General features: G+C 34.0%; 1 protein-coding gene across 1 annotated transcript in view; it reads right to left on the bottom strand.

Moving 5' to 3' along the window:
• Suv3 (Suv3 helicase) overlaps window positions 1-20,270 on the bottom strand; it is a 34,777-nt gene that overhangs the window by 1,342 nt on the left and 13,165 nt on the right. The window contains exons 4-13 of the mRNA XM_067269163.1: window positions 16,004-16,118; window positions 15,739-15,907; window positions 11,215-11,326; window positions 10,965-11,134; window positions 10,833-10,884; window positions 10,630-10,758; window positions 10,455-10,548; window positions 1,577-1,877; window positions 1,219-1,398; window positions 977-1,125 (exon numbers count right to left, since the gene is read on the bottom strand). Coding sequence (XP_067125264.1) covers window positions 977-1,125; window positions 1,219-1,398; window positions 1,577-1,877; window positions 10,455-10,548; window positions 10,630-10,758; window positions 10,833-10,884; window positions 10,965-11,134; window positions 11,215-11,326; window positions 15,739-15,907; window positions 16,004-16,118 — 1,471 coding nt within the window. The remainder of the gene's footprint in view (window positions 1-976; window positions 1,126-1,218; window positions 1,399-1,576; window positions 1,878-10,454; window positions 10,549-10,629; window positions 10,759-10,832; window positions 10,885-10,964; window positions 11,135-11,214; window positions 11,327-15,738; window positions 15,908-16,003; window positions 16,119-20,270) is intronic.

Raw genomic sequence — 20,270 nt, 5'->3', positions numbered from 1 at the left:
TTCATTGCCCCAGAAAAATTTAATGTTGGATACACTATACACTTCGATTAACGTTTGGACATCTTGGTGGCCATGTAATAATTTTTCTTGGGGTTTCTTTAAAAAAATGAAGTATTCAGACTATTATATCAGGAATGTCTGCATGTGGTCACTTTGCAAATTGGTGTTTTGAAAAAACAGGCACATATTTATTTTGGATGTTGCCAAATAAAATGTTCTAAGTGTGTGGATTAAATCCTAATAAACAGAGCTTCAATTTATAAAAAACTAATATTGTTTACCTTGATTTGTTCAGGAAATATTAAGGATTTTTAGTTGGGACACCTTGTATAATATATGGATAATATATTAAAAAAAAGTTTAATTTTTATATGTATCTGTGTTTTCATTTGTTAAATACAGTTAATTATTTCAGCTACACTTAAAAAGTATGATTGAATTAATATTTAATAATTAATTAATGATCCCTATACAAAATAAGAAATTTTTTATCGAGTAAAATTTCATATAGAACTAAAACACCTTGTAAAATCTAGATCAGTGATAGCAAACCCATGACCCTGCATTAAATGTTTAGAAAGTATTTGGTTTTTATAAATTATGAAAAAATATTTTATTGATTTCAAAACTTTAACATTGCATATGTAATGTGAAAACACAAAGCTGTCAAGAAGTCTCAAAGGCCATAAATTATGAATTGAAAATAGAAAACAATAGATCTGCTTCTGTTAAAATCATATTATTATTTTCTTTTTCCTTATAGTATATAGTTTATTGTTATGCTTAATCTATAACTTATCAAGAAAAATAAGTAAAATCTTTAAAAACTCAAATTAAATATTTGGCCCAGGATTTTGCATTACTGAATTTCAAGTTCAATTTTGATCCACCTTTGAGAAAGGTTCATTATTGCTGATCTAAATTATAGTAGATATTGATATATTGTATTCTTATATACATTCTTATTAAATCTTACCTTAACCACAAATATAAATCAAGAACATCAAATACAGATTCTAAATGAAGTAAATCTAAAATAGTTTTAGGTGGAGAAAATGGCCATCCAATATTTTTGCATAACCAATCAAACGTCAAAGGAACATTACTGCTGTATTGTCTAGCAAACTGCAAAATAAATAAATGAAATTTCCATGTTATTAGATTTTGCTTTTAAATGAAAATGAAAATAAAAAATTAAATATAATTATATCAAATTACCTTTAAAAACATAGTGCAAACAAATGGTAACTTTCTATTAATTGGCGAACAGCAAAATACATATCTCGCTCGGAGAGGAAGGGGAACATGTTGTATCATATCGGCTAAAAACTTAAAATCTTCAATATTACACATAAAGTAGCTTGATGTATCAACTTGGCAAAGACTAACAAAAATATCCTACAACAAAAATATTTAAATTTATATTATTTTCAATTAATTACTAAAGAGAATTAAAATATTTTTATATATTTTAATTCACTTTAGTAATTAATTGAAAATAATAATATAAAAGTGAATTAAAATATTTTTATATACTTTAATTCACTTTAGTAATTAATTGAAAATAAATAGTTACAGTTAGATTAGACAGTGTAGCATGAGGTAGATGATAAGCAAATAATTCAATTTGTTCGGCTGTTGGATGCAAACCAGCAGCAACAATCGGTTCTACTTCTCTCGACAGAATCTCTCTTAAAATAGGTAAATCCTCTCCTCGAAATGTCGTTACAAATCCTTCTTCAAATTGTGTACCAAATCTCCCAGCTCTACCAGCAATTTGTAAAGCTTGAGAAGTAGGAATGGTATCCATTTCTTTTTCTCCTTTTTCATTTATTGTTGGTTTTATGATAGAATAAAAAATTATTCTTCGGATACTCCTGTTAAAATATAATGTACCTTTAACAATAATTTGAGGTGGATAACATATATTTTAAATTAAATAAATGTACAATAAAAATTAATCATATTTTAAAGATTTTATATACTGAAAACATTGTAATTTTAATGTGGAATGTTAAAACAAAAAGTATTAAGAGTAAAACCCATGTTGTTTATGTAAATGAAAACAATCTTTAGTGGTAATATATTGAATTTCTGATAAGACTAAATATTTACTATTATAAAACAAGTTTGTTCAACAATTTTCTTTAGAGAAAAAGCATAGTTCAAAAAATGCCCAAAATGACTTAGTATATTCTAATTCTTGTTTGATATCCATTATAAACAAATTTCAATAATGTTTAACAAAAAACAACAATCATACACAAAGTGGTTAGCCAGCAGAAGAAGGGTAGGGAAGAGGAGAAGGGAAGGAGGAGGATGAGGAGATAGAAAGAAGAGAAAGGAAAGCTCCCTCTGAGTGGCATATGTAAATTTCAATGATTGGCAAAAACTGAAATGACTTTCCAATTTACCTATCCTCCTCCAATACTCAAATTTTCACTGAATTCTGATGAATATTTTGTCTTACACTCCTCAAAAGTGGAATCACAACACCATGAAGGAATGTGCATAATCACATGCAAATTGCAAGACTGGTAGAGGTGACAGAGATTTGCAAATGATCAAATTTGCATATGCATCAGAATGAACAAAGAAATAAGAAGGGAGTAAAAAGAAATTCAATAAGAGAAGGCAAATTAACAAACACACGAGGCAGTGAGCCTGGCAATGATTGGAAACCATGCGATACTCAGTTTTGAGCTATACAGACCAGCAGACAGACAAACAAAATAAACTTTATTATGCCCAACACCGCTAAGCACAGTTGGGATGAATATATACAGGGTATACATACAGATGACATGCCAAGCAGGAAAACCAACAGTAGGCGTAAAAATGAAAGAAAACAAAATATATGTAAATATAAAATCATGACGTCCTGAGTCATGTGGTAAAACACGAAACCGAAGACATTGCAGTTTGCATAAAAGTTAGTCAAAACAAAAAGCTTGCATATGTACAGTATGAGAGGATATAGTCTCTGCACAATGCTAGTGCAACTTAGATACACAATGAAAGTACATTGATGAAGGCCTGAACAAAACAAATGAAACCACGCCTGAACACGGACGCCAGGGCGAAAATGGTGTACAGACCTTGTACAGTAACAGACACAGAGTAAATGCACAGTACAATAGACATAAGGATATTATAAGATCTTCAGCAATACAAAGATATGAAAAGTGGGAAAAAACCTTTATCAATGTATTAGTGTTCTGTTAAAGTAAAGCTTGGCCATCCTTTGAAAAAGGAAAAAGTACTTTTTACTCGACACTAAAATTTCCAGCTTACAGAGCCAATTGAGGTTATCTTCTTCCACATAAAGTTTGAGCTTGTACCTTATGTCCTCCAACAGTAGGCAAGACAAAAGATAATGCCTTACCCCCATCATGCACATTACAGTTGGGACAGCAGTCAGTGTCGCTGTGTAGAAACCGATGTAAGTAGACATTGAATTTACCATGTTCTGAAAGCAGCTGTGACATCTCGTGTTGAGGGTGGATCCATTTCCAGCTGAGGCATCTTGCTACATCTGGGAAGAACTGCCGGGAAATGTGCTGCTCTGGGATACACTCCCATTCTTGTTGCCATGATACGATTGTATGTTGCCAGAGGAGCTGCTTTAACCTGGAGACCGGTAAATGGCTGTACACTGGGTTGATGTCCCTGAAAGAGGTAGCCACATTTCCGAGGAAGTCTGCACATTCAATACCTGGAGTGCCGCAGTGCCCCTTAATCCATTTGATATGATAATTATTACTGAACTGATCTGCAGAGAACAAAGTGTCCCTAGCAAGGGGGTGAGTGGTATCTTTGTTAGTCAAGACTTGGACCATGGCCTGGCTGTCAGTGAAAATAGTAATATTGTAGTTGTTGAAATTTTTATTACAGAATTCTAGTGCTTTAAAGATGGCAAACATTTCTGCTTGAAACACTGAGCACTCCGGGTGCAGGGGAAAGACGTCGTGATGAAATTCCTCACTACTGACATACACAACAAAAGCACTTGCAGTGCCTTGCGCATTGGTAAAAACTTTGATGATGGTAGCACAGTAATGAGCCCCAAGGCCCCTTCTGAGGGCAGAATGAGGGAGGTCTGCAAAAGGTCTACTTATTTCATAATGGGTTGTGACATACACATTGCCTGAGATGGTAACACTTTTACCATGGGAAAGAAGAAATCTGCCTGTACAGTACTGGATCTGCTGCAGGATGGGGAGCTTCCCTGTAAGCACAGGAAGAGCAGCGTTAGACACAGTGAAATAACATTTGGTCAGGCGCAGGAGCACCAGGCATTGTGCTGTTCTGAGACACCAATGATTGTGGGAATGGAATGCTGCCTCTCCCCATAAAGCAGAAGCGTAACAAATAGTGGGCAAAAACACAGTCATAGATGGCATTGACAGCTACATGATCAACTCCCCAGCTGTTCCTGGCAACTCAAAGCAGATTATTAAAAACAAGGTTGGTATGGTTAGTTACGTGCATAATGTATTTCTTCCAGATTAGCCTGTGATCAATGATCACACCAAGGACATGTTCCTCTATTTTAATGGAAGAGTCTCTGAAGCATACACACAAAACACATCAATACAAATTTGTTGATGAGTAGGCAGCTGTGAAAACAATGCCTTTAGTCCTCATTGCATTGAATATTAACTTATTACTGACACCCTATTCATCTACTTTTGTCAAAATATCGTTGGCAGCAGTCTCTATCGTGCACCTAGAATTGGCTGGAAAGACAAGAAAGGTGTCATCGGCATAGGCAAAGACCCTGCACCGGTGACCAAACTCAAGACAAAGAAAATTTCAAACAAAATTGTCCAAAATAGTGGGCCACAAACAGAGCCCTGCAGGCATCCTTGTTAGAGCTGGTTGGAGAAAAACTGTTTACCTATTCTGATCATGGCCATTCTATCCTTAAGGTAGTCCTTTACTAAATTGAATAAATTTTCCAGGCATCCATTTTCACTCAGCTGGTTTAGGATCTGCGGCCACCATGTCAAGTTAAACACATTTTTTAAATCTAGACTAAGTCCAAACACATAGGCATGCTCAGAAAGTAATCTTTGATGTGGGTCTTGAGGTCCATCAAGGCATCTATGGTCCCTCATTGCCTCCTAAATCCATATTGGAGCTATGGTAAAGTCTCTGAGACTCCCAGAACCAATAAAGCCTGTTAAATAAAAGTTTGTCTAACACTTTGCCTAAGGATGACAAAAGAATGATGTTTTGCATGTTACTAACTGTGAGCAGCTTTCTGTGCTTTTTAGGAATGATAATCAATTGTGCATTTTTCCAGAGACAAGGAAAGATGCCCTTCTGCAGACAGGTATTGAAAATTTTGCAGTCTGGCCAGGCACCCCAGATCTCCCGAATGGTGTCAGCATTAATCTGATCCGGACCCGCAGCTTTCCTTTTGACATGGTGGCAATAATATCATAAATTTCCAAGTAGGAGAAAAGCGGATCGTCTCCCGAAAGCCTTTCAGAATGATCTGTATTCCTAATTCAGACCTGGTCTGGTGTATCATTGTCAATAGGGTCAGAGGGGCAGAAGGCTTCAAAAACACAGTAGTTTTGAGGTTGTCTGTGGTGTTACAAATATCTTCACTACTTATAAGATTTGTAGTTTTCAGTTTGTTGACACTGAGTTTATAAATGAAATTCCAGGGATTGCCACCAGCTCTGGAACAGAAGGCATGCCATGACTCAAGTTTTGATTTCTTAATCCTTTCCTTGTATACTTTTTGGTGTTGGAAGTAGTGACAATGGAGCTCCTCTCATGACTGTGGCAGCACTGAAAGTCCCTCTGCAACCGATTGTTCGTTCTGCACATGATTGCCAGTTCATTACTAAGGATTAACCCTCCTTCCACTTCTCCTCCTGGGAATGGACTTGTTGCATGTGTCTAATATGCTTTGAATAGTGGTTTCAAGATATTCCTCTGTCTGAACTCATGAGTAATTATGGTTAGGGAGTAGGCAGCATCCTTGCAAAAGATCCCTGAACTGACTCCAGTCAGCAGATCTTGTGTTGAAAGGGCAAGAGATGATTAGGTCTTGTTCTGAACAAGAGTTGGCGTAATAAAGACCAAAAGTCACATACTCATGATCAGAGAGGCTGTCCACATTGCCCACCTCCCAGTTCCTTAGGAAGGAATGTAGCCCCCCGGAACTTAGGTTGATCCAGGAGACCTCATTTATGCTGTTGAAAGTAGGCTGAGAGTCCAAATCATTCAATAACAACAGATCACAAACACCTCAATGGCCTCCCCATGCCTCTACGCTCCCCACCCCATGTGGGGGAGTGAGCATTGAAATCACCAACTATTAAAAATTGCACATGCCTAAAATGTCCCATTGCCTCAGAGAGAGGTTGAAGCACATCAGAAATGCTAGAATCACTAGAGGAGTAAACATTGAAAATGATAACCCATAGGTTAGGAAGAGTGATCTCTATACAGATCATATTGCATGAGGAGAATCTGGGATGTGGTATGATGGCTAAGTGTGGGTTCACCACAATGTCCATAGTCCACGGCTGCCTGTTGTTATAATGAATAATACTGTCTCTAATCTGAAAGCAGGCCACCCTGTTGTTTACACAATAAAGTTCTTGCATTAGGCCTACATCAGTTTTTCATCTCCTGACAGAGCTGTGTGTTGGCAGCTATGGCTCTTCTCAAGTTTATTTGAACAAAGCATATTTCGGAAATCTGACAACTAGTATCAAGAAGGTTATTCGAGTCCATAGTTAATTCTAGAAATTGCCTGTGACTTCATCCTTTTTAAAACAGGGCATTCTTTATCCAGCGCATTATGTCTGTGGTTGTCTTGCCTTTCTCTAAGACAATTCACACAGCTTAGAGACTCAGCTTTCTTTTCACATTCCTTGAACGAATGGTTGCCACCACATTGGCTGCAAACCTTACAATCTGATATACAGTCTTTTGCAAAATTCCCAAATCTTAAACACTTGAAACACTAGTTCAGTGGAACGAAGTCCACTACACTACAACGTGACCACTGAAGGTTAATGCGCCCTTGTTTGACCAGGAGGGCCCTCACATCGAGGGATACCTCAATAACCCATGTGACATGCAAGGTGCTACGTTGCCCAATGGGAAAACGCACCCTCGCCTTTCCCTGGAACTCTTCCAAAGTGAAAGCCTCCGCAATCATACCAATCTGCTCAAAAACCGCGTTCAGCAGATGTTCCCTTGTGTGAAGATCCTAAAATGGCGCCGGGAATTCAATTGTTTACGAGATCGCTACATCAGAAAATTTTGGAAAGTCAATCGGAGCGAGAACGCGCATCGGGCTATAAACCGGACATCTGTAAAGCATTTCTTCTAAAACAAACACAACGCGTTAATAAATGACGAAGGGAATGTCGCTGTGCTCGTATACAAGAGTCGAGATGTAAACAATTAACAAAAAAGGGGAGAAAGAAGAGAGACAGATGGTCAAGGACACCTGCTAGACCATATGAGCCCGGGGATCGTCTCGAAAGGGGGAGGGCAGCCACAGAACGTTTGGCGGATCGGTTTAGCCCGATGTCCGCGAGAGGGGGGCAAACAGTGTAAATTATGTGAGTAGCTGTCAATGCCCGGGCGCCGTCCCCGGCCGAACTTGGTTTTCGTCTTGCTTAGAAACAGTAGACTGACCAATCGAAAAAAGGAAAAAGGGACTTAAGACCAATCAAGAGGGGAAGATTCGAGGGAAAATCGTATAAAAACCCCCGAATCAAGGTCAGAAGGGGAGACGACGGAGCTTTCTACCAGGAAGTGGACGACGGTACTCCAACCAGCCACCTACTCCTTCGCCGACGTCCGTCACCGACCCCATCGAACTCTCCTACCCGACTGCCCCGGGGCTTTACCGACGACTCCGACAGCATTCTCCGATCGCCGTCATCCGGAGCGCCTTCTGCCGCAGACGATCTAGATCGCATCTTGTATTGTAGGCCTACTTTGTAAGTTTGTTTTGAAACTAAAATAAACGGTTATTGTAAGACACTTGTCATCTTTGCCTCTGCCGCCACCACCCACATACGATCGGTCCCTAGGTTTTTCCTGACGTGCAATTAACTAATTGCCCCCATATGTCGGTAGCTTACACTTGCAAATTGTTTTGGAACAGAGCTAATTTTCAGTAACGGAAGACGCTTTCTAGGGATAGATGTATGTAGGCCAGAGACCTTTGAGACCACATTCTGGAATACCACCATGTTTCCTCTGCAGCTGAGGTCAACTGCGACCCCACCCTTCTGGATTTTCCTTACCCACTGCACTCCAATCTTGAGAGCATGGGGGCTGATGCTGTTAGTAAGTAGATTGCATTTAGCCTCCAAGTCATTAACCCCCGAGTCTCTGTAGACCAGAACCATGTAACATGGCTTGGGTGGAGGTGAACCCACCTTAGGAAGACCATCTGAATGCCTTACAGCATCACTGTAGCTAAAAGAATGCCCCTGACTGTCCGTGTGCCCAACAACTGAGAGGGCCTGCCCTGAACCATGTACTGACTTGACAAACTTGTCAATGGTTTTTCTCTGTCCTACAAGACTGAGAGGCAAGGGCCTTATCAATTTCCTTCCTGGTAGGTAAGGAATCAATCTTTTTATCAAGCACTTCAGACAAACTATAGAAGCAGCTCAAGCAGGAGAGTTCAATGATTTTTTGAAATTGAACAATTATGTAACTAAAATGTACTGTACATTGGTACCCAGCTTCCCACTGCTGTTGGAGGCTAAGTAGTCTTTAAGATCATTAAGAACAGTAAAGGCCTCATTAATAAAACCTGGGGGCTACCAGCCGCCATGATAAAATAAAAGCAAGAACTAAAGAAAACCAGTTAGAAGCTCCCCTAAAAACATAGGCCCAGCCCAGTTGGTAACTTAACCAAAGCCTGAAAAACTAAAACAAAACACCTAAAAACTAAAGGAAATAATAAATACAATTAGACTAAATTTAAAAAAAAAAACAAAAAAAACGGGTGCAACAATTAAAGTTGCACTGCGAGAAACCGTTAGCAAAAATGTTGAAGAGAAATCGTTAAGAACTGTTGGCAATCGTTAAAAAAAAAAACCATTACAACGGTTAAAATTGAAAGTTTGAAAATTCCCCATTATATCTAATGGGATGAACTAAAAACGCCCGTAGCACACTTAATAACTAAACCACCTCCATCCCCATAACAGAACTAATACTCCTCCAACCCATGCATAAAACCACCTGGTGTCGCCCTCTGAGAGATTAGTTTCCCACCCACTAAGCCCACTGAATAATAAAAGTTTAAAATAGCGCTAACTCTCTTAACGGATTTGAAAGAGTGACATACCAAACAGTTTAGGGTGACTAGTAAAATGTGACTATACTCCTGGGCACAAGGTAATCCAATGTAATCTGTTGCAGAAAAACACCAAGAACAGAGAGCACAGTGAATCACGTCTTATCTACTCAGCCGCCATGTTGGCTCTGTCTATAAAGACCAGCAACCAGCTTTGGCTGAAAATGCTATCAGTGATGGTTTGTGGCAGCAGAACCTTCAAAGAAGTGTAGAAAATACCTCAGAGATGACAGCTAACTGAATATCACCAGTTAACAACTGGGAACAAGACCTTATCCTGGAGCCGCTCATAGGTGCAAAGCATGTTAGGATGATGTGAGTACAAACCAGCAATGTGTGACACAATGGATACAGAAACATCTGTGAACATGCCAAAGGAGTGGATCGTAACAGCACATGACAGAGTGCACAGACCAACAGATTTACCAAATGACCTGTTGGGACCCATTTGCCACAGCATGTGATGAAACTGCCTGTCACCATCAACTGGTCCACCATTTGCAATAAGTTGCATGAAGTCTAGCTACATGCACAGCAACCAGCAACAGGGGTGCCATTATCCTCTTGACACAGGCCTGGCATGGTGCTGTCATCATTACAACTGAACCACTGAATGGCATTGGTTACTTTTTACAGATGAATCCTACTTCTGTCTGTGGAGGAATGACAGCCATGGATGGGTGTTGGCAGTACCCGAGGGAAATGCTACTTGCCAGAATCATGTTCTGTCAGTGGACAGCCCTGATGCACATTTCCAGTACTCTCGACAGTACATCACATGAATTGTGGGACCAGTGGTTCGGCCGCTGGTGCAGGCCACATCTGACATAGTGTTCCGACAAGACAATGCCCGACCATACATTGTATGGCAAACTATCACATGCCTCAAAGGAATTCACATTCTTCCCTGGATAGCAGCCTTGCCGGATCTCTTTCCCATCAAACACTTGTGAGACCTTGTCCGACATGAGGTGCATCAGGGACCACCTCCACCACATACCATTGATAACATGCACACCACAGCAAATGCATATTAGAAAGCTGTGCATATTTTGATAATTTCATTAAAAAATTAAATAAATACAGAGGTACTTACAAGTTAAGTCCCATTCCAATGGCATCTGTTGCTACTAAAATTTTACAACTGTCATTGGGATCATTGAATTTTTTAGACTGTGCAAGTTTTGTACCTGAAATGACAAGAAAACAGATTAAAGTAATGATAAAAAATTATTAAAACAGAAAAATCAAATGTGAAGAGTAATGACTACCTGGAGGCAGACCACCATATATCACTGCACATTCATGTCCTCTTTTTTCAATCTGTAAGCTCACATTATAGATATCATTTTTACTAAAACATACAATGCAATCACCAGGCCTAACATTGTCCAATTTATCTTAAATATTATAAATAACTTTATTATATTTTAATTACAATTCAAAATTCTTAAACTGCATATTTAATTCTTACTTAATGCTGTATCTTCAATTGTTAATTTTGTCAATCTTTTATATTTTCTTACCTAGATGTATGAAAAGAATAATCATTTTTCAATTAAAAACATTTAGTTAGCACTTCAATAGCTTTATTTATTATCCTTACTTCTACTTCTTCTCCAACTGTTGCCACAATTTCTTTAACTAAATCAATAGCTGCTTCTTCTCCACAAACATGAATTTCATTAGCTACAATACCAAGTAATGCTCTTGTCCAAGCCCATCCTCTTCCCATATCTCTCATCATCTGAATTTCATCTATGACAGCAATTTCATCTAAAGAAACAAAATAATTATGTAAACTTATTTACAAATACTAAAAATTATTATTACACATAAAACAAAAATATAATTACATGGTACAGTTACAGATGTCATTTCTACAGTACAAGATACATGACTAGATGGATTATCTTCTTTATTTACATAACAACGCTCCTCTCCAGTAATTAAATCACAAGGTGTTCCCTGCAATATATCTGATATGAGAGATTATCCCTTTAAATACTAAATAAAACATATCATCTTAAAAATAACTTCAAATAAACTAATACAGTGGAACTTGTTTAAGTTGAATGGTTGGAGAAAATTTCAGACTTCAAGTTAAAAAGCTTCAAGTTACAAAGGGATGTAATAAATAAATGAATTTTTGATAAATTCATTTATTTATTACATCAGCTAGTCAGAAATGTCTATCTGCAATCAACTAAAACCAAAAAAAGAAAGAGGACAAAAAAGCAGATTTAAATGACAGTTACAGTATCTGGATCACACATGCTGTCTGGAAGCAACCACTCTCCTCTACTGTCACATGACACAATATTTATTTTTAGTTCCCACATTTTCTGATTAGTTTATTTGATAGATAAACATTTAAATTAAAATTCTAGAAAGTTTATGAAAATACTTTATCAAAACCCTATTTGAGTTAAAAATTTTGATTTAACATGTAAGTCCCAATGATAGACAATCAGAGAAAGAAAATGACATTGAACAAACACAACTTTGTGTTATCCAAGTTCAAGTTAACCAGGTTCCAACATATAGTGATTTCTTTAGTTTATAATATTTTTATTAACCATAATCCTTCCAGAGAAAATAACCAAAATGCAGGAAAAAAAGTTTTTTTTTTTTTAAGGTCCAAGGTGAGATTTGAATTGAATCTATAATCAATAGTAACTAAAAAATGACATTATAAAATTCAGATCCCATGCAAGAGCATAATTCATTTTTCGGTCTGGATCTTAATTTCTTCTTTTGGAGAAGTGATATTAAAAGTTTATTCTTTGAGTATTATCTATTTATTCAGCTGGATGCTTTTGAAAAAGCATCCAGCTGAATAAATCTAGATGCTAGATAATCAATTATGTAGTGTTAAACTAAAAATATGTAATGAAATTTAATTTTTTTCAATTTGAGCAAGTTTCATAAGTCATTTAAGATTTATTTAACATTTCTGAAATAATTTTAACTCCATTATTTGATAAGGTTACCAAAAATCTGATGATGATGTAGTTCATGAAGATTTGTTAGTAAACAATTTTAAATGACTTCTAAAACTTCTCTCTGAACTATACAATGCACATTTTAAATGGAAGTATGAGAAATGATGAATATAATAACTATTTCAGCTTTATCAAAAATTCATATTAACAAATTTGGGATCCAGGCAAAGTCGTATAATTTAGGGAGTTAAGGATTAATAAGCAATTGAAATCTCTAAATTTAAATATTTTTAATTAATTTAAATATTTATTTTTGTAAATTTATTTACAAAAATAAATTAATGATCTACATGATTTTCAAATCAAACAAAATGAGGACAAGACAATATTTGCCATGTAAGTGTGGAGCAGTATACTGTATCAGAGTGGTTAAAGAAAACAAAGCTAAAAGAAATCTGTGATTTTTTTTTCCTGCTGAAGATTGCTTGAAAAAGAAAAATTTTCTGGTGACAAAATACTAAAAAAGTCCAGCAACAAGTTGCATACTTTCCTAGCTATTATGAGATCTTATTTAAAAAATGACTTTTATAATTTTAATTACAATATAACTTCAAGTAGATATAAGAGATATAATATAAAAGTAGATATAAAAGTCTGAAAGTCTCCTACTGGACAGGTTTAAAACCTGAAGATGTCTGTAAGATCTGCCAGTTTCCGAATTTTTTACTCTTGTTTTAATTTGGATGTTTTTAAATGTGTTTTTTAAAGGAACAATTTTTACCTGGCAGCCTAGCAGCCTGAAAGGAAAGGTCCGGTCATCGAAGGTTGTTCTGGAACACGTAAAAGAAATAAATGGTGGATTCAAAAATATTTTTGAACAGACTGTCTTCTTTGATTGATTAAGTAAAAATTGCCTAAGGACGAAATTCAACAATTACAATATAACTTAATAAAATTGTGTGTGGCATCATCTGTTATGATATTTTATGATAAAAGCTTTTTATATTTTTAAATACTATGAAATTGCAAAAAGCTTAATTTTGAGGGTAAGGATGAGTTTTATAAAAAAAAAGTATAAATGTTAATAGCAAGTAAAATCTTCATTAAGTCCAACCCTACTCAAGATATGACACACAACCCCCTTTATCTCCCCATCCCCTTGACTTTTAACCACCAAAATTTAATATCATCAATGCCCCTCATAAACAAACCACCATGCCAAATTTTGTTACTTAATCTTTACCCCATCCTGAGATATTAAGCAAAATACACACCAACACATACCAATGGAATTTTTTTGCCATCTTTTTGACTTTTTTGGATTCGAGAGGTCTCAAAACAAAGATTTGCAAAAATCTTGGAGTGTCAAATTTGATGCAATTCCAATACTTACCCTTGTTATGTATACATAACATCTGGGAAAGTAAAAGGAGCCAAACATGGCATTATTGTATGCAACCCCAATATGCAAACTAGCATGTGTTTGCATGGAATTACATCCATTTCAAGAGATGGGCATCATTAAACTTTAACCTCTACTTTCTGAGTACTGTAAAATAGTTCACTAAAGCCAGATGTTTGAATTGCATTACAATCAGGGGTCAAACCTGCCTTTGCTTACTAGAAAAAAACATTCTAGTCAAAATAGAACATTTATTACAGTACCACTTTGCTTTTTACATTTTTCTACGTGAATAATAAAATTATTATTAGAAATTGGGTTATTTTTTGGGTTGTGAAGGTAATTTACAGTTTGGTTTAATGAATTCTGGTAAAATTTCTGTTCACTTTATTGCATGAAAATTAACATTGTGACAATGGTGTTTTGTGAAGGCAATGGCAAAATTTGCTTTAACGTGAGAATTTGCTTTATTAGTGTTTGTCATAAGGTGCATCAACTGTATTATTACTATTTAGTCTAACTTTTAAAATAAATTCTTATGTTAGTAATTATGAATATTAAGAAAAAGGAACTCTTAAGAAGTAAGGAAATATAAATATGATGTAATTTGTATTTAATATTATTGTTACATTAAAATGTTCAGAACTTAGTAAATATTTGTCAGCCTAAAGTAGAAATGGCAGAATTTAGTAGTTTATGTGATTCCCAGTAGATGCCACTTATTACTGTATATAAACAGTACACTCTGCTTATTGTAATTACAATATTGTTATCAGTCCTTTAATGTTATCAACATTAGCAGGTCCCAAAACAAGTTAAAATAAACTTATGAATTAGGCTTATTATGATCAAAGTTTGGTTGTTGTTATTTTTTCGGGTAATTAGACATTTTTAAGTTCTCTTTTTGTAGTATCAGCCTCTTGTTGAGATTAATAATGCACAATTGTTAACCAGTGCTTTACACATTAAATATTAATTGTTTTAATCCTTATTTATTCAAAGTACAATACAGATATACCTCGACTTACGTCCCTCTCGAGTTACGTCGTTCCTGATTTTACATCGTTTGTCAAAAAAGTATATGGAAAAATAAAAATCAAGTTTGTCATTTTATTCGACTTTAAATCCGTCCGCCACAAACACTGAAGTCATAATATCACTAGAAAAGCGTTGAAAGCACATAAAATCATATTAAAATATGTACATTTACAGTAAATGTTAATATAATCATCATAAATCCTAGGGAACAAACCATGAAAACATCCGAGTTTCTGTGTTGTCATCTTATTTAGCGGTCTTTAAGTGCTCATTATTGGCGTTTCCTCCATTATTGCGTTTAGTTACGACGTAAGTCGAGTCTACTACGACTTACGTCGTAACTACACAAGTAAATTCGACTTACGTTGTTTTTCGACTTACGTCGCGTCTCCTGGAACCAATTACCGACGTAAGTCGAGGTATACCTGTAGTTTAAACTATCATTTCTTACTTCAATTACACCTACATGCTAGCAGTTTTTAAACAGTAGTAAGCATGCAATATTGAATGAATTGCATATTAATTATAACAACACTACTTTAACACTACTCCTAGAAGGAGGCATTTTATATATATATAAAATGCCTCCTTTTAGAGTCAAATTTATTACTAATTTATAATTATTATTGTCAATTTATAGTTCGATGTTATACGACAGTTGAAGTAGTGTTATTGTAATGTATCGGGTTTCGTAAGATATTTATATTTATATTGTATATTAAATTAAAAATTTTCAAAATTATACAATTAATTGCTTTAACATGTCTTTTTAATATCAGAAACAATAAAATCAGAATTTTCTTTAATTAAAAACTTAGTTTCTTACCTTGCTTAATGTCATCAGTTAGTTATTGTTATTAGTATAGGTAAGTCTCAAAGTAATTACAATAAGTGGATTCTACTGTATTTACCAGACTTACATTAAAAGCACTTTCCATCTATCTTACATTAAAAGTTAAAAATAACATTCTACAGAGATAACAAAATTCACTAACCCTTTCATTTGTTTTATGAAAAACTTCAACTGCTAATAATTTCAATGGACCACAATATACACCTGATTTTGCCATTGAGAACCTTTCTAAAGCATGATAAGTTTTTCCACTATTAGTTGGTCCAGCATGAAATATTATTTTTCTATTTATTGCTCTTGCCTCAGGATACCTAACAATAAATTATATAATGTTCTGCAATATACTTATTATTAAATTTTACATTATTACATTACATTATTAAATTTATATGTATTTATGTAATTACCAGTTTGCAGGTAAACGGAGATCACTAATTTTCTTTAATTCTTCCATACATTCCAAATGAGGAAACACTTGTCTGGCATGTTGCAAGAAAAAGGGAAATAAATCATCGACATGACCTGGTATAAATCAAATTTTAGTCATTCCTCTATAGAAATTACGTAGATTAAAAAAAATATAACATAAAACAAGGAGAAAATAAATTCAATATAATTTTTATAACTATAAATATGAACTTTTTAAATTAAAATGTATGCTTTTATATTACTGAAGACTTAAAATAAATCTCCCTATTCATGAGTGAAAGGATGTTCAATCTTTGCAATACAACAGCTAAAACTAGTGTATTATTGCATCTATTACATTATAAATATATAAAACTTGAGTGATAATAAATAACTATTAGATGCGTCTTTAAAAAAGGACATTTAAGTGATATATTAGCTTATTCCAAGAAAGAAAATATTTTACTGAAGAAAAAGCTGTACTTGATGCAAACCATTTTATTTTGTATGTTGTGAGATAGCAAGAGATAATTTTATTTATAGTTATATTTAATTATTTACATTATTTATTTTTCAATATTTTGGTTTTCAGAGATTGAATTATGTAAAACCTTAATTGTTATCTCAACTCTTTCCACCTAGAACTTTCATTTGCATAATTTCATAATGACATTTGAATGATGAATGGAATTACTATAGTTTTGTAGCCAGATATTATTAGTAGAAATACAAGTTAAGGAACAGTTTATTTTTTGGTAAACATGTTCAACAATGTATAAAAGACCATTGTCAAACTGATACAAGCTAGATTACACTTCTGCCCGTGGAATTATAAATGAATGGCTGATTTGGTGCCAATTAAGAGTTTTTCTTATGCTAGGTTTTTTCCCTATTAAGGTTAATTCTTTGAGATTGTGAATAATTGTAAATTGTACTAATTATCAAGGAGACATTGTAATTTACACTAATTGCCTAATTTAAACATGCTGATTCCAAAAATTTCATTTGTTTTTTCACAACACACACAGTTTTCAAGTTATCGTAAATTCCACCACATAATTATAACATGAGAAGCAATGTATAAATAAAAGTAAATGCAGCAAGAAATTTTTCAAATAATAATACCTAATGTATGTTTACAAACTCAAAAGTTTATTATGTTTTAGCATTCAAATGATCAAATTAGTAGATAATGTTACAGAGGAAGTCTCTTTGAACTTATGCTTTCTTTAGTGAAATGTTGTATCTTTCTGTTTACAAAGGACACGAGAAATACAAACCATAAATCGTTTTCAATAGTTTTGAAATTGATTGTCATCATTTAACTGCATGAATTCACCACATAAGTAACAAAATGTATCTGGAGAACTGACAAGTATAACATTGTCATTTTATTAAAGATGGCACATTATGTCATTTCCTTTGGTCTGTGCTAGAAACATGCTTGCTGATACCAAACTATTTACAGCTCCCACCAATGTTCCCTCTAAGCTGTGCGGCTGCATGGCCGTGCACTGCTCAAATTGTTGCCATGCACGAGAATTTATATGCCGCACAGGCGAGTTTGCAGACTGATTTGAGTTGTTGTTTACTGATTTCTCACTCTGTCTGCAACATGATTGTTGCTACGTATATTTCGATTAAATACATTAAATCATTGACAAAAGATAATATTTTGTATGGAAGTATGTTTTAAAATAAATTTTAATCTCTACTTTATGATTAATTATTTTAATTTTTATAGAAAAAAATAAGATTATATATATATATAATCTTATTATTCTGAGCATATGTATATATATATGCTCAGAAAAATTTTTTGCTCAGAATCTGCACAGCAAAAATTTTTTTTGCTCAGAGAAGTATATGTTCTGCTCATATACAAAAAAAATTAGAGGGAACATTGGCTCCCACACTTGATGAAATTTTGCCAGTCATATTGACAATCTTTAGAGCTGGGAAAGTTCTCAGCTGCACTGATAAACACTGACAAATAGATATGTTGACACAAAGCTATATATTTTATGACTCTTCTCAAACTGCACTTACGATAACTAACTAAACTTTCCAAACCTTTAACATGCAGTCTCTTTATTAAAATATCAAACCTTTTCGGTCAAATTAATTGGCCTTCATCAGGATTGAACAATTTTTCGATTTATGATGAACAAAACCAATTCTGGTTCTGTTAAAGGTTTGGAAAGTTTATATTTTATGACAAGAAATTATATCAAAAAAACCTATTATAAAGTAGTATTTAAAAAATAATATTTTATTTTAAAAAGTATAGTATTGAATAAATATCATTTCAGGATAATTAATAATGATACAATACAGTGTCTTCACAAAATAACTTCACAATTTTGAAAGTTTATACTAATCTTCATAAGTGACATATTAGAAATATATTTGTTCCAGTGTTATTGAAAACTCAAAAAAGTTTTTTGATGTATATCACATTGAGTAAAAATAACACTATGATGGCCCTACAGCAGAAAGGGTAGTGTGTGATTTGGCTCTGAAATTAAATCTGTAATTACCGTTCAATGAAATTTTTACCTTTAGTATGGCAGTAAAGTACCTTCAGATACGACTATTTATCAGTGGTTGCAACATTTTAAAAGGGAAACCACTGGAAGGTCATGCATGTCAGAAGATAACATGAAACAAATCCAAGTTTCCTGCACTTGAAGCCACAAAAGAAATTAGTGTGATGCAGTTTGGAGTTGCAGATTACTATAACAATACCATTGTGACTATCACACCTGACTTGCTAGTGTGGATGTGGAGAAGTGACAGAATATTGATTGGACACTTGTAGAGCCATGAAGAGAGCACATATCAAAATATACTAAATGCAAAAAAACTTGAAAGTACGTCCTTTCATTTCATCTTGTAATTTAAGTGAAATTTCTAATGTATCATTTATCAAACTGTATATGAAATCTCGAAGTTATTTTGTAAAGACCCTGTATATTTTACCTGGCAATACATAATAAGTTGTAAGACAATGCAAAGTGCAAACAAGTGTTTTTGAATGTTTTTCCAAATTGTAAAACATTGAACATTGTTTCCATAAGATTAGACCTTTTGGAAGTGAATGCAAAATACTCATAGTTTGTTTGTATTGAGGTACACTACAGTAACAATTGCTTATTTCATTAATTTTTTTTCATTCTTCTAAAATCCATGTCAAATCAATGAGAATGGCAAATGGAAACAAGACAGATACACAGACTGCATTTATGCAAACATGAGAAGAGGGAAAAACTGGCAAAAGAAAGCTTTTGGAATTAAAATCTGCACTTGCAATGCTGTTTATGCAGAAGAGGAAGAAAGAATTCTCATGCATTACATGCAAGAAATGCACGAGTTTCCCTCATTCTCAAAAGTTCAACCTGTTGAACTTTCTTGCATATTTTTCTCCTCTGCTGAGTTGGCCCACATGCAACATTTCAGCAGCCTTGCTTCCATGCAACATCATCAATAGAATGGCAATAATGGGCCGGCCAGCAATTTGTCAAATATGTATAAAATGGCCAGGAAAATCAAAAAAACATAGAGAGTCCATAAATAAAAGAAAGACAATGTTAATAGAGTAGTTTCATTTATTTTTCATTAAATTTATTTTGCTATAAAATACACAAGAATTTTCCTTTCAACTTTTGCATAAATGCAACTAGAGAGAAAACAGAGAGAGAACTCCTGTAGGCATGTGACTTGGTCCTTTTGGTTTTCCCTCTCTTCTTACATTTCTTGTCTGAATAAATGCAGTCATATAATGGCAATAATTTGATGACTCCAATGCTATAATTGTTTTCTAAAATGACACTAGAGTGCAGGTTATTTGCATTCAATTGCAAATACAATATATATTATTAAATTCTCAGATATTTTAAAAATGATTTCATTCATTATACCATCATAATTTATGACAACTATTTAAATACTGGGTATGAAAAAATTATATAAATTATTTATATTTTAGTAACAAAAAACATTTATAACAGATTTATTATTTATAACCTGATTTTAAAAAAAACATCAAAACTTTCTTGATTGGAAAAATCAAAAATCAACAGTAAAATGTAAAAGCAGAAGTATTTTAATATTAAAGAAAAAGAACACAGATGAATTGAATGTCATAATTAAAAAGGAAGATTGCATTCTTTTTTGAATATATTTAAGCTGATGATGATAGCTAAAGTTATTGAAAATGTTTATCATTAAATATTTTTTGTTTTTGCTGGAGTTTTTGGTTTTTTT

The sequence above is a fragment of the Centruroides vittatus genome, unplaced genomic scaffold (assembly GCF_030686945.1).
Source record: "Centruroides vittatus isolate TY-2023 unplaced genomic scaffold, ASM3068694v2 contig_347, whole genome shotgun sequence".
NCBI classification, from domain to species: domain Eukaryota; kingdom Metazoa; phylum Arthropoda; class Arachnida; order Scorpiones; family Buthidae; genus Centruroides; species Centruroides vittatus.
The sequence above is the reverse complement of the archived record's forward strand: the minus strand, read 5'-3'. Positions and strand labels throughout refer to the sequence as shown.